Raw genomic sequence first — 13538 nt, 5'->3', positions numbered from 1 at the left:
ATTTGAGCAGCCTCTAAACCAGCCATTTTAGGAGAAATAGCATTTGTTTCTGTTTTCTATTAAGCTAAACATCTGCAACACTGTGTTTCATAGAGATTAGAACATTTTTAATTAATTTGTATTTGAGATTTCGAACTGGTCTGGTGAAAATCTACTGCTTAACCTCACACAGGCTAGCCCTAAGACCAGAGCCAGCACATCTCAATCAGTTACATGTTCTGATACAAATTCGTCTCTTTTAACTTGAGACATATTTTATACATATGACTTGACATTGATTCTTTATATGAAACTGAAGCTGAGGTAACAGATTACATATCAAGAAAGAAACTTAAGGATTTTCATTGACCATTGGTTTTGAAATAATGAAACTCAGTGACAGCCCCATGTTGATTATTGCTTTGGCCTTAGTTTGTGTTTTTAATGCTTCTTTATTAAGTCATAATGTGTGTGTTCATTATGTGTTGATGTTCATGGAATCTGAAAGGATAAGAGGGCAAGGAGAATCACCCTAATTCACAGGCTCTGTCAGGTCATTTAGATTGCCTTTCCTTCCCCTGGTGGACCCTTCCCATAGAATGTGGGACAATTGTGGCAATCTTTTCATTTGCACCAAAGAGAGGGTTATATAAACACAGCCTGAACAAATTAGGTGTTTATTCCTGAGTTCAGCAAATACATTATGTAGAATGAAGAGTTGATTCTGAGAAGAATTCAGGATTATTTAAAAGCCCACAGCATGATTCATCTGTCAACCTCTGAGTTGCTCCAGAATGGAAGGCTTCATGTACAGCTCCAGAAGAAATGAGGCTAATCTTAAACCAGGTTGTGGGAAAGAATGGATTGTAGCCCATAGTTAAGTAACATAGTACCCACACTCTGCTCTAAGCTCACTGCTGCCATTAGGATAACTGTCACCAGTGTATTACTGGTGTGACTCTTCAGAGCATAGTGGAGTGGAGAAAATATTTGATTAAAAAAAACATTACGTGAGAGATTAGAAATAAATGCTATAGGATTAGCACACCAGCTGAAGGGTACTTTTGAAATTGAGAGTAGATATGGGATGCTGGATAAGTAGCCCATAGTCATTTCCATGACTTTAGCCATGGTCTGCATTAAAGGAAGACAAAGGTAAAATACAGAAGAAAGTGTAATTATGTAGATATCAGAAAAAGAGGGGGTACTTTTTGAGCCCCAAATAGAACTGAGGCTTAGGATTTAGTTCATGTATTTTTTAAATTTTAATTAAGTTGATGTATGTAATAGGGATGGCTTAAAACTTGTACTAAGATATTTTCCCTGGCTAGGATTCATTTATTGAAATTATATTTTTTACAGTTATCAGACTATTTTGAAATTTCCTAATAAAGGGAATCTTTTAAGTCACTCTCTAAAAATAATTGCTTCCAACTTTCCCAGCCTCAGAGTCTCACTTTCTTGGCCTTGGATTTCACTGCATACCCTCTTCCTCAGGCAAAAGAGAGGGAAAGAAAGCATATCTCACACTCATACTGTGTGGGAGAAATTCTGAGAAACAGAACAAACATGTACCCAAGTCCTGGTTTTAAAGCAATTGACGGGGGAGAAAGTATTTAACGTTAACGCTATCATGAGATAAATAAAGGCTTCCAATTAGCAAAAATATCTGTAAATTGGTTTTTTAAGTCATTCACATTTGATTAATTTCTAGTCCACTCATTGATTTAGTAAGCACTTACTGCTAATAATTCCACATTTTTAATTTTTATTTTCTCTTTATAACAAAGTAGGGATTAATATCCCCTTGTAGAGAGCAGAGCAAGAAGGCTCAGCAAAGTTACAAAACTCATCCAGGAGTACACAGATATCTGAATGCAGGCCTGTCTGACTTCAGAGCTGTTCCTCATCATTTCTGCACCGTGTTACCTCCTCACTGTGTGCCTGTCGTGAGGTGTTGTAGGTGATACAAAAGCCAATATGAGGTGATCTCTGCTCCTAAACTACCACTTGCACACGCATACAAAACTCAGATATAAGAAGGAACGTGATCACTGATGGGTCACAGGCATTTTGTGGCAGGAATTTTCAGAGAAGTCCTCGTTGAGATGAGGCTGAGAGAAAGGGAGGCTGGAAGTTAATATTTTTAGATAAGGACAGAGGGTTTGGGAAGTGGAGAAGTTGCAGGAGACATAGGCTGAGAAAGGACCATTTGCTGATCTGGTCCTTTCATGAGGAAGCAGGTTGGATACCACAAGCAGCAGGTGGTCCAGGTTTGTTGGCCCTACATAGACCCTTTTCAGCGTGAGTAGAAGACAAGTGGCAAAGATAAACTTGAGGCAGTTCTCGGGGACCTTGCAGACCAGACACAACACAGCCCAGAAGCATGGTAACCTTTTCGGCCAGACCTACAGTGGGACTTAGAAGGGAGAGTCCGATGAAAACTGAGCCTTGCAACTTGTGTCTAGCCTTTGATTAGAGCCAGAAATCTAGTCCATCCCCTTCACCTTACAAAGGAGAGGACAGAGACCTAGAGAAGCAACATAGCTTGTCCAAAGTCACACAGCTCATAGTGGCAAGTCCAGGCTAGATGTGAAATCAGGCAGCATTTCCACTCAACACTAACTTGTCCACTGCTTTTAAAGGGCAGAAGGTATATAGAGTCATGCATTTACTAGGTCAAACCCCTACTGACAAGTTAATTTCCAACTGACTGCCGTGCCCCTAATTAGGAACTCCAATAGAACAACTAATATTTTTAAAGTATCATTTCAGAAAATGCATGAAATGTTGGAAACATTGACCAGTCTGTTGTTTTTTACGGCCATTTAGATGAAAGGTGTTTTGTTTAGGAAACTGGTTTGAACCAAGAACTGCAATTATTTTGTATGCATCATTCCTCACCAGTAGTGTGCTTCTTATTTATTACAGGATTTCTTCAAGCAAGAATTAACTTTCATTAGCAAATTCATTGAAACTGTTCAAAATAAGCCACTTTTCTCTTATTATCCCCAAAGAAGACGTCAGTCACAATTTAAGATGCTGGAGTAGTGTTGCACTGCAGGTACCCACACCCCCGACCCTGCAGGCAGGGGGCTACATGGTTCTAGGGTGATTCTTCCATTTCAGAGGCCCCATCCCTTCTGAGTAGATCCCTTTACCACAAAATAGGAGCTCACTTTTATTTGGTGTTAGAGATATGATCCATTTTGAATAATTTACCTTGGATGGCTATTCTGGTTCAAGCCAGAGAATGAATGTTAAATAATAGAAGTGATCATAATTGCCTTGTGGAAAAACACTGCTGTGAACTCCACCATAAACCTTACTCTGCAACATATTAATAAGTGGTTGTAATAGAAAATGTTGGAAATAAAACATCTGTAAGTAATTCTTATTATTAAAATCAGTTTCTGCCAGTGCTTGTGCAAGGCATTTACAATATGTCCTCCTGCAACACTATCAAAATGCTGTGATAAAAAAAAAACAGAAACAAACACAAAAATTGCTATCTATGCATGCAATTATTAAAAACAGGAGATATGATCAGTATTTTCTCCTAGTACTCTTAAGAATGTTATAGTTGTCCCTACAAATTGTAGATCTTTTCAATAGTGAGTTGAGAATCTTCCATCAGAACTAAGAAAATAAGTCTAGTGTGATGAAGAAAAAAAGCAAAAGATTCCCCTAATGAAAAGTAAGCCTCTTGTTTTGGTGATTTAGTCCATGAGGAAAGGCCAAGCAGATTTATAAAACCCCTGAACATAGAATTCAGCTGGTGGACAGGGGATGGCTGTACGTCTCATTCTAAAAGTAGGAACTTCCTTCCCTTTTCTCCAAAACCAACTACTGATCAACGTAAAAGCATTTAAAAATCCATTTCTTAATTTCTTCCTTTTCAGAAAAGGATAAACATGCCAAGCACATTTTTAACATTCTCCTAAAATATTTAATCATGTTTATTCTCCTCTGGACCTTCAGCAGTTTTTTCATAAACGTTACAATTTAGGGACTTAAATAGGTCCAAAAACTTAAAAAGTAAGCTCCTGGCAACACCTATTGGTGAACCACAGCCATTCTGTGATGCTCATATGAAGGCTTTGTTGATCTGGTCCTTTCATGAGGAAGCAGGTTGGATATTGTTTTGTCATTAAAACAAGGCCTCCAAAGTAAAGGGTAGAACTGATGTTTCCATCTCTGTCCATGCCTTAGGTTTCTGATCTAAATGCAAAATAAATTACATCTGTCAAAACATTGTCTGATCTGATGATCTGGCTTGTAAAAAATTCAAGTACCTAGCAAAGCAAGAAAATATAGTGCCTAGCATAGCGAGCTGGCTTTTTAATGAAATATTTAGGGGTGTTTTGGCCTATTAGGAAAAAAGTTAAAATAACAACCTTAATAATTAATATAATCAGGACAACTGGCCCAGAAATTACAAAAGTAAATAACCAGTGTGTAAACGTCAGTCTGCAATTGAATGGGCATTTCTTGTTCACAGTGTGTGATACTACTGTTTATGTGATTGTGTGAGACGGATGTCGTACCTATACCTCAGAGAGATGAGCCCAGAGAGATGATGCAGCATCTCTAACCCCTCACCATAGATTTCCACTGGGTTTTTCTGTCTTTGATAGTAGGAACATCCTCAAGAGAATTGAAAAAAACAAAAGATAAAAGCAAACAGAATATGCTATCTTTTCTCTTCTTTTATGTAAAGCTGTCTTAATGCAAAACAGTTCCCCAGGCATTTTCTTCTCTTGTGCAAGGAGGCCAGTGTTAGAAATTACAGATGGGCTAGAAGCTACTACTATACACCTGGATGTTCCCTGCTCCTAAAAGGACACTTCTAGGCCTCAAGCCACATCTTTGTATGGATTTGATGGAGAAGTTGCATGGGGGAAACTTTCTAGTTTAATTTAAGCTATAAAACGGTCTGATGGCTTGCACCCTAAGTAGAGTAAATACGTAAATACTCCTTAAACAATAATCAGAACCCTTTGTCTAGGAACATTTGGTACCACAAGAACCAAATTGTCCTGGTGTCCTGACACATGGACTGAAGAGGCTTCATTTGTGGAGTTGGCTCACATGCTAGATAAACTACATGGGCACCATAAGGACACATCGTGGAAAGCTTTTATCCTCAACTTAGTAACAGGAATAAAGCCAATCTATAATATCATTGCCACTTGGCTGGTGACCAGTTAACAAAGATACTGCTCAATCTTTTCTTCTGGCAAAGCTATCTACTAGGTGGAAAAATGGAAAAGTTTTCCCAAGAGAGAAAGTTGAAGTTTTGTAAAATTTCTCACCCATCTAATTAAAATGTTCCTCTAGAGGCACCTAGGTGGCTCAGTCAGTGAAGCATCTGCCTTCAGCTCAGGTCATACATAACCCTAGCGTCCTGAGATGGAGCCCTGCATCAGGGGAGTCTGCTTCTCCCCCTGCCCCTCTGCCCCCAACTTGTGCTCTATCTCAAATTTTTAAAAATAAAAAAAAAGATGTTCCTCTAAATTTATTTTTAGGTTACCTTTGGGCAGGTGGAGGGGAGCGGGGGAATGGATAACCTAAATCTTAATAGATCTTAGGATGTATTTGGCTAAAATAGTTAAATTTCAGATTTCTAAAGATAGTGAATCAATTTTTTATATTTCAGCAGAATCTGAGTTTACATTGATATTTTATATGTACTTTTATAAGGGCTTTTGGGTGATCATTTTATACATTTTAATTGTTATAACCCTCCTTTTTCTTAAATAAAATGTACTTATTATACAAAAAGGTAAATATACTTAGCCAAAAATGAAAATTGAAAGTACTTATTTTTTCTTTACCCAGAAATACCACTGTTAACATTTTTGTTGTATATTCTGCATCTTTTTCTCTGTGTTCATACATCACCATTAATTTATTTTTATTTACTTACTTTTTTTAGAGAGAGAGAGATAGAGGGGTGGGGAGGGGGATCCACCTAAGAAGAAGGATCATAGGTGTGGAGCCTGAGGTGGGGCAAGATCTCAAGACCCTGGGATCATGACCTGAGATGAAAACAAAAGCTAGACATAACCGACTGAGCCACCCAGGTGCTCCACCATTAAATTTTTTCAAAGAAAAAGAAGATCATATGTGATCTTTCTAATTTTTCTTTTTGTTAAGCATATTATGACATTTTCTTATGTTTTTTTTTTACATTTTCTTATGTTACTAGCTCTTCTAGAACATAATTTTATTACCTACAAAGAATTCCATTGTATTATCTTAATATAGCAGTTTGGTTTCCTCCATTCCTTTGCATTTATATGATATAGATCCCATGCCCTTGTACAAATTAGCCTATTAGAATTTTTATTTTAACACAGGCTGTCCAAGATATTAGAGCCAGAGCAATTAAGCAAAGGAACACACAAAGTGTTGGTTCATATACATAGATGGATCACATCACTAAGGTTATTCGTTAACTACTCTCATTAATCTGAATGATCATGTTAAAGTTGGAGGGAATTACTGAACATCTGTGAAAAATAAACATCTTTTAGAAATGACAGCAAAAGGAAGTTATATAAATAATTCTGCCTCCTAGGAATGCACAGTAGGAAAAGAAGATGGGTTGAATATAAGTTCCTGGATGGGAAGTCTTTTCTTCTGTAGCTTGAGTCATTTTGAGACTCTAAACTGTACTGTGATGTGGAAGACACTCACATATTAAAAATGAAAATCAGCATAAAACACAAATCCCCACATGCTAGAGAAGTTGTAAGTACCTGATTGGCAACTATACATTTCATAGTTTGTTGAGGAATTACTGGAATGAGATAGAGGGTGCTATAAAGAAAACTTTGTTAGAAGGAGCCAAGAACAAACTTGTCAAGAGATGAAGTTTAATTTAAATGAGAGGATGTTGGAGAACTAAAGGTCAACCCACTTATTCAATGAACTGATGAAGAGGCCTTTGACCAGTCCACGAAGTGGTGCAACTGGGGAGCAGAGAAGACACGTGCCACACAACCGCGTCCTCTAGTGCCTAAAAGGAAAGCAGAGAGAAGGAGGGAAAGGATGGGATCAAGGGAAGAATCAAAATAGAGGGCCCCCCCACAAGGCACTAAGGCAGGGCTGGAAATCGAGCAGAGCTAGCTGAGAGGCTGTCTACAGAGGCAGAAGAAGGCTCTATGTTCTTCCCCTCAGCTAAGGGAGAGATAACTCCTAAAACACAAGGAGGTACCTATTCATTTTAAAAATGTTTTTAGGCAAAGGCAGGAAAGGGATTCTTGGCTGAGCCTCACCCTCAGTTTTGGGAATATCCACTCTATTAGCATAGGGCATTCTGGAGTTGCCTGCAGTGATAGTGTGTCCTCACAGACTTTGGGCTTCCTTCCCAGTAATGGGTTCTGTAGATACATCAAGTAGAACGTGGTATTAGAAAAATGAAATATGCTTGTAAACCCAGAGTCTAATGGTTGATTTTTTTCTGGGCTCTTCCTGCTGGTGGTGGCTGCTTTCTGCTCTCTTCCAGAGTTCTAGTGGAAGGGTGCTGTCTTTTGTCTTTGACAGAATGTTGTTCCAGGTGTGCCTGTATTTTTACTGTAAATTTTTGTGGCGCTGCCTAAAATTTGTAATGAGAAAACTGACTGGAAGATGTGAATTGCAACGGATCTGCTACAATACCAAGCCTGGGGCTTCTAGAACCATGAAAATCGGTAAGCATGAAACAAAGAAGTGAGCAAAATACAAGCTTGGTGGGATTGTGGATGTTGTGTGTTATATTTGTGTATAGTAATTTTAAACCACTTATAAAGGATAATTTTTAATGACTTTTTAATTGTCATTTTTATAGAAACATCACTGAGGGATTCAAAAAGTAAGGTAAGTAAAATTGTTTTTATGTTTTTAAGCAACTATTCACTTGGATGCTTACCTCCATCATCAAAAAGTAAACACTAAGAAACAAAAATATATCAATGGGTATGCAAATTGAGAAGAGTTGTTTGCCCATCACAAGCCACCCCACTTTTGACGTGAGAGTAGCCACAAATGTGAATTTCTAGGCAGATTTATGATGCACTTATGACTTTGTTGTTGAATTAATCCTTTTTTATATTTTCCAAATCATGGAATATTCTTTGAAAATAAGAACAATGTTAACTCTCTGGCATTTCTTAAATATCCAGATCATTTAACTTTATACTCAAGATTTCCCAAGAAAATCAGAGAAGCCACTATGCTAGCTGTTATAGCATACTGTTAAGCATCCACATAAGAGACAAAATCTGGGTTGGTTCTTTTTTCAAGATTCTTGAACATTATTATTTAATTTGGGCATTTTTATGACTGCATCCTCCATGTCCTTCACTCAGTCATAGGCATACTATCTGTTAACAATGGAAACCATGTATATTGGATAAGAAAAATAAAATAATATTTCAACCTAAGTACCTTGAGAAAGATGAAAATACTAAAAAAAACTTCTGTATTTCTGTTTTATGTTAATTATCTTAATCAGGAAAATTGCACTGCCCCCCTCCATTGTGAAAATGTCTAAGTTACTAGAATTCAAATACAAAATCAATTTTTGCTTTTAGTTTAGTATTAGTTTAGTGTCATTGAGGAGTTCTAAGCAAATACCTAAGACCCCCTTATGAACAGACCCTGCTCAAGTCACTGCCACTCGTGACAAGGGAACTGATTGGCATGTGTCTTCCAGCTGCTGCAGACCTCAGTGACTGCTCACCCTGACGCCATTGAGAAAACCATAGAGGACATCATGGAACTGAAACAAATTAACCCTGACATAAATCCACAGTAAGAGTGTATTTCTGCTGTTGTAAACACAGAACACATGGCATGTGCTTAGTACTTCTATAGTGCTGAGCTGGCTGGCATGCTCTCCCACTCTCCCTGCCACCATCATCTGCAATGTTTCTGACTTTCAGATGAAGAAAAAAGAAAAAAGGTACCTTTTTCATATTTGTAAATAGCAGCAGCTCTCTACTTCTGTTATGATTTACCCTTTGCTTCTGAGCTGCAGTGAATGTAGGAAATCTGATGGATGCCCTGATATCAGAAGAGGAAATAAAGGGCACCCATTTTATGAACAATCATGCCACACAATGCCTGTTTTACATTAACAGTAAATGTTCATGTTGTAAATGTGCCCAAGCTGATTCTGCTCCATCAAAAATATCCCCTCAGTTTATGACAGGCTGATAATCTTGGAGACGGTTCCTACATGCTTGTCAAGAAGACTGGCATGTGTGGGAGGGAAGGATGGTTTTTATACAAAGGCTTCAGAACTTTGTAATTTAGTCCTCTCATTTTGGAAATATTAAAATGCACTTGGCAACGTACATGACTTTTAAAATTAGCTTTATATTTCCCATTGGGTACAGGAGTTTTTCAGTAAAATTTTGGGTTAAGGATGTCGGGTAGAATAAATTCTGCAGGCAGATATATTTAAAGACAGTTTAGGTAGGTAACAAACTGTCTTTTAGATGTGCATAGGCAAGAACTTCACGTTATGGCTGAGAAAGGCTTTTAATTGCCAAAGATGGGAAACTGTAGTTAAAGGGACTTTCCCAGTGTACTTTGTATAGGTCTGCCTCTTGGAGAGATTCTGGGTACTAGCTAATTGGGGCTCAGCACAAAACCCCATTTCCACATGGTCTCCATAGCATTCTTTTGCAGACACTTCAGCTAATTAGCTATCTTTTCCTTATTCAGTCATTAAGGATGATTTAATTATATAGCAAATGTCTTTTTGAAACCCCTGATATATATTTTATTTCTTTGGGAAGATGATAAGAAGGCAATTCATTTTAAATTAAGTTGAACCAAAAATTTAAGACTGCGGTTGGGCATGAGGGATATATTAGACCCACAATCATATTTGGAGATTGGATTCGATTTAATAGTAAATCTTTTCTGTCTTTTCCATGAAAGTCCTATGTTTCATTCAGGATCATTTAGTTGCCATCTATGGTTTTGATTTCCTTTGGGGAAAAAACTCTTAGAGGCAGTAGATTGCATTTTTACATCTCAATATGGATTTTAGTCCTTTTTTCCTAGACTGACATGACAAAATATAATCTTTTAAAATAGTTTTCTGGAAAAAAACAGTAAATAGAGAAGACTGGAGGAAATATGTTATAATTTATTAAGCCATTTCTACTGTTAACCATACATTGTGGTTTTTTTTTTTAATTCCAGTGTAGTTAACATACAATGTTATATTAGTTTCAAGCGTTCGGTATAGTGACTCAACGCTTCCCTACATCACCCGGTGCCCATCATGACAGGGGCCCCACCCCCTCCCTTCTGGTGACCTCAGAGTCTGGTAGTTCAGAGTCTGTTTCTTGGTTTGTTTCTTTTTTTCTGCTTTGTTTTTGTTTTGTTTCTTAGGTTCATATGAGTGAAATCATATGGTATCTGTCTTTCTCTGACTTATTTCACTTAGTATAATACTTTCTAGATCTATCCATGTTCTTGCAAAAAAAACAAGATTTTATTCTTTTTTATAACTAATATTCCATTTTGTGTGTTTGTGTGTGTGTGTGTGTGTGTGTGTATATATATATATATACCTTCTGTGTGTGTGTGTGTGTATATATATATACCTTCTGTGTGTTTGTGTGTGTGTGTATATATATATATATATATATATATATATATATATATATACACACCTCACATGTTCTTTATCCATTCACCTATCTCCATTCACCTGTCAATGGACATTTGGACTACTTCCTTAAGTAACCACATTTTGTTTTACATTTTTTTCAAGCGCTGCTAATGCACTTGAGAAATTACTACAGTAAAAATGGGGGGAAATCAAATTGGCTCCTCTTGTTCCCTCCTATATTCTCTTGCTCTTTTCCTCAAAATTAACTCTCTTCTCAGTTCTACATTGATTCTCTGGGTGACCAGTGCCACTCTGCCCTTTTCCTAAATTTAAATCTCTCCTTTGATTTTGTGGTGCTATGGTAACAGATAAATATAAGGGCCATTTAATTGAACATTCAGTTTTATTTAAGTTTAGTATTTGGGTTATCTGACCTTATGCTCAATATGTGGAATAGGTATACAATCCTAAAATGTATAATTCTCTATTGCTCCCAACATTAGACTTAACCTCTAAACATCTCATTTTCTCCTTCAAAAAAAAAGATGATTGTAACAAACACCACCACAACAAAAAAATGTTCAAATTTAGTGTGAATTGGGAGGAGGATACTGGACAGTTAACTCTGGGTAGGATCCTATGAAATTGCCAATGTTCAACTATCTTTGAGCCACAGAAGTGAATGACTATAAAGAAACTTAACAGGATAAATAAATAATAAATAAATAAATATGAGATATTACCTTTAGATTTTAAAATGCCATCAATGGAGATCCCTGGGTGGCTCAGCGGTATAGTGCCTGCCTTCGGCCAGGCCATGATCCTGGAGTCCTAGGATCAAGTCCTGCATCAGGCTCCCTGCATGGAGCCTGCTTCTCCCTCTGCCTGTGTTTCTGCCTCTGTGTGTGTGTGTGTCTCATGATTAAATAAATAAAATCTTTAAAAAATAAAATAAAACAAAATGCCATCAAACAAGTACTGGAGAATAGTTTACATGACAGTAGTTTATATGAAAAAAGGATCGTGGTGATTATTTGGTCACTTGTTTTATAGATGTAATGTGACCTATTTTATCTGCTATGTTGTAGGAGAGAAAAGCAACACTGAGGTCACAGAAAGTAGTGATTCTCTGTGTATCACACTTGCCAGACTGTTTTCTGGTGATATGTTTAAGGAGGCTGTTATTCAAACAGTATACATTCAGAGAAGACAACGAGAGTAAAACAAGTGAAACCCTTGTCCCATGAGAGGAAATTGAAGGAACTGAGGATTCCTGGAGATGTGAGGATTCCTGTATATCAGACTAGAAGAAAGAATCACTCTCTTAAGATAAATAGTTTTGGCCAGGGAAAGTTGGAAATGAATTTTCTCAGAGAACAAAATTTGAACCACTTGGTAATAAGGAAAGCGAATTTTGTTTCAACATAAGAAAAAGCATTCAGACAAAGCAGTCAGAAGGGAATGAGAAACTCTGTAAAGTAGTGAGTTCTTTCTCTTGGTATTGCCTCATCTATCAGGGATGCTCCCGAGCACAGGTGTTTGGGGATTTTTCTGTTATTGTTGTTATTGTTTTTAAATTTTCCTTCCACTATGCTCCTGAGAACACTCTCTCTCCCCCTTTCTCTCTCTCTCTCTCTCTCTCTCTCTCTCACACACACACACACACACACACACACACACACACACCCCTGAGGTGCTTCTGACAGAGCCACCTAGCAGGGTTAAATCATCCCTCTAAATTCATGATCACCTATATTTTCTACGTCTTATTTAACTCACCTGTGTAAAGAGCTCCCTTGTTTTTTAAGCCATATTGTTGTAACTTTAAGAAAAGGCCAGAACAAGAGGTAAACTTTAGCCAAGTTCTACAACTGTCCATATGGAGCCTCAGTAAGAAACTGTTCTTCCACTCAAATAAGTGATTGGGAGATCAATGCAGGAAATGTTACATTCCTTTATGTTTCTAAATAAACTAAATATGGTTCTGTGTCCACAAAAAGAAAAACTAGACTACAATTAAATACATCTCATGAGTGGGAAATATCAGTGAGGGTGACAGAACATGAGAGACACCTAACTCTGGGAAATGAACAAGGGGTAGTGGAAAGGGAGGTGGGCGGGGGGTTAGGGTGACTGGATGACGGGCACTGAGTGGGGGCTCTTGACGGAATGAGCACTGGGTGATATGCTAGATGTTGGCAAAGTGAACTCCAATAAAAAAAATACATCTCATGAGCAATTTCCTCAATATTATATAAATATGGAAAGTCCTATTGTGCACACATCAAGTGAACAAACGCCAAAATATGTTTTGTTTCTCCTCATGTGTGTTTCTTCTGTTTTTGAACACCTTAGGTTGGGAATCTCTCTTCAAGCTTGCCTTTTGCAAATTGTTGGCTACAGAAATCTTATTGCAGATGTGGAAAAACTGCGCAGAGAACCCTATGATTCTGATAACCCCCAACATGAAGAAATGCTTTTGAAGGTTAGACCTTGAAAACATTTCAGTGCTTTCTTAAGTCAGCTAACCTCTGCCAAGCCCCACCAAGTGCTAGACACTGGGTGTGTAGCTGGCTGGGAAAGCCTGCTCTTCTTGCTGGTTCAGATGTGAGAGGTAAATTCTTCATTAGAAAATTCATGTGAGAAGTTAAATGTAAAGCCTTTTAAAAAAATAAATAAATAAAAAATAAAAAAAATCTGAGACAGCATCAGAGGTGTTTTCCTTAAGCACTCATTGTCTGGCTCAGGTTTAGGCTGTTTAACTGTATTGAAAGCCAGTAGGAGAAAAAGCATTTGTCAAAGAGTGACATGGGATTTCCATTTATGACTTAATAGACATAAAAGAAGATGAAGTTGGTTTCTGCTTCAGCAAAAGCCCTCTTGGGAAATTACCTAAGATCTTATTGCTGATTATTTATTCATGTAACTTGAAGAGTATCAG

General features: G+C 37.4%; 1 protein-coding gene and 1 long non-coding RNA gene across 4 annotated transcripts in view; one reads left to right on the top strand and one right to left on the bottom strand.

Annotated features, from left to right (window-relative positions):
• The window catches only part of ELMOD1 (ELMO domain containing 1), a 95312-nt gene that overhangs the window by 51307 nt on the left and 30467 nt on the right, over window positions 1–13538 (top strand). For all 3 annotated transcript variants that reach the window (XM_041770953.1, XM_041770955.1, XM_041770954.1), the window contains 4 exons: window positions 7531–7676; window positions 7814–7842; window positions 8681–8778; window positions 12953–13082. In XM_041770953.1, coding sequence (XP_041626887.1) covers window positions 7531–7676; window positions 7814–7842; window positions 8681–8778; window positions 12953–13082 — 403 coding nt within the window. The remainder of the gene's footprint in view (window positions 1–7530; window positions 7677–7813; window positions 7843–8680; window positions 8779–12952; window positions 13083–13538) is intronic.
• LOC121499797 overlaps window positions 6878–13538 on the bottom strand; it is a 42237-nt gene continuing 35576 nt past the window's right edge. The window contains exon 3 of the long non-coding RNA XR_005990244.1: window positions 6878–7003. This is a non-coding gene — a long non-coding RNA (uncharacterized LOC121499797). The remainder of the gene's footprint in view (window positions 7004–13538) is intronic.

The sequence above is a fragment of the Vulpes lagopus genome, chromosome 10, assembly GCF_018345385.1.
Source record: "Vulpes lagopus strain Blue_001 chromosome 10, ASM1834538v1, whole genome shotgun sequence".
In the NCBI taxonomy this organism is placed as follows: domain Eukaryota; kingdom Metazoa; phylum Chordata; class Mammalia; order Carnivora; family Canidae; genus Vulpes; species Vulpes lagopus.
The sequence above is the reverse complement of the archived record's forward strand: the minus strand, read 5'-3'. Positions and strand labels throughout refer to the sequence as shown.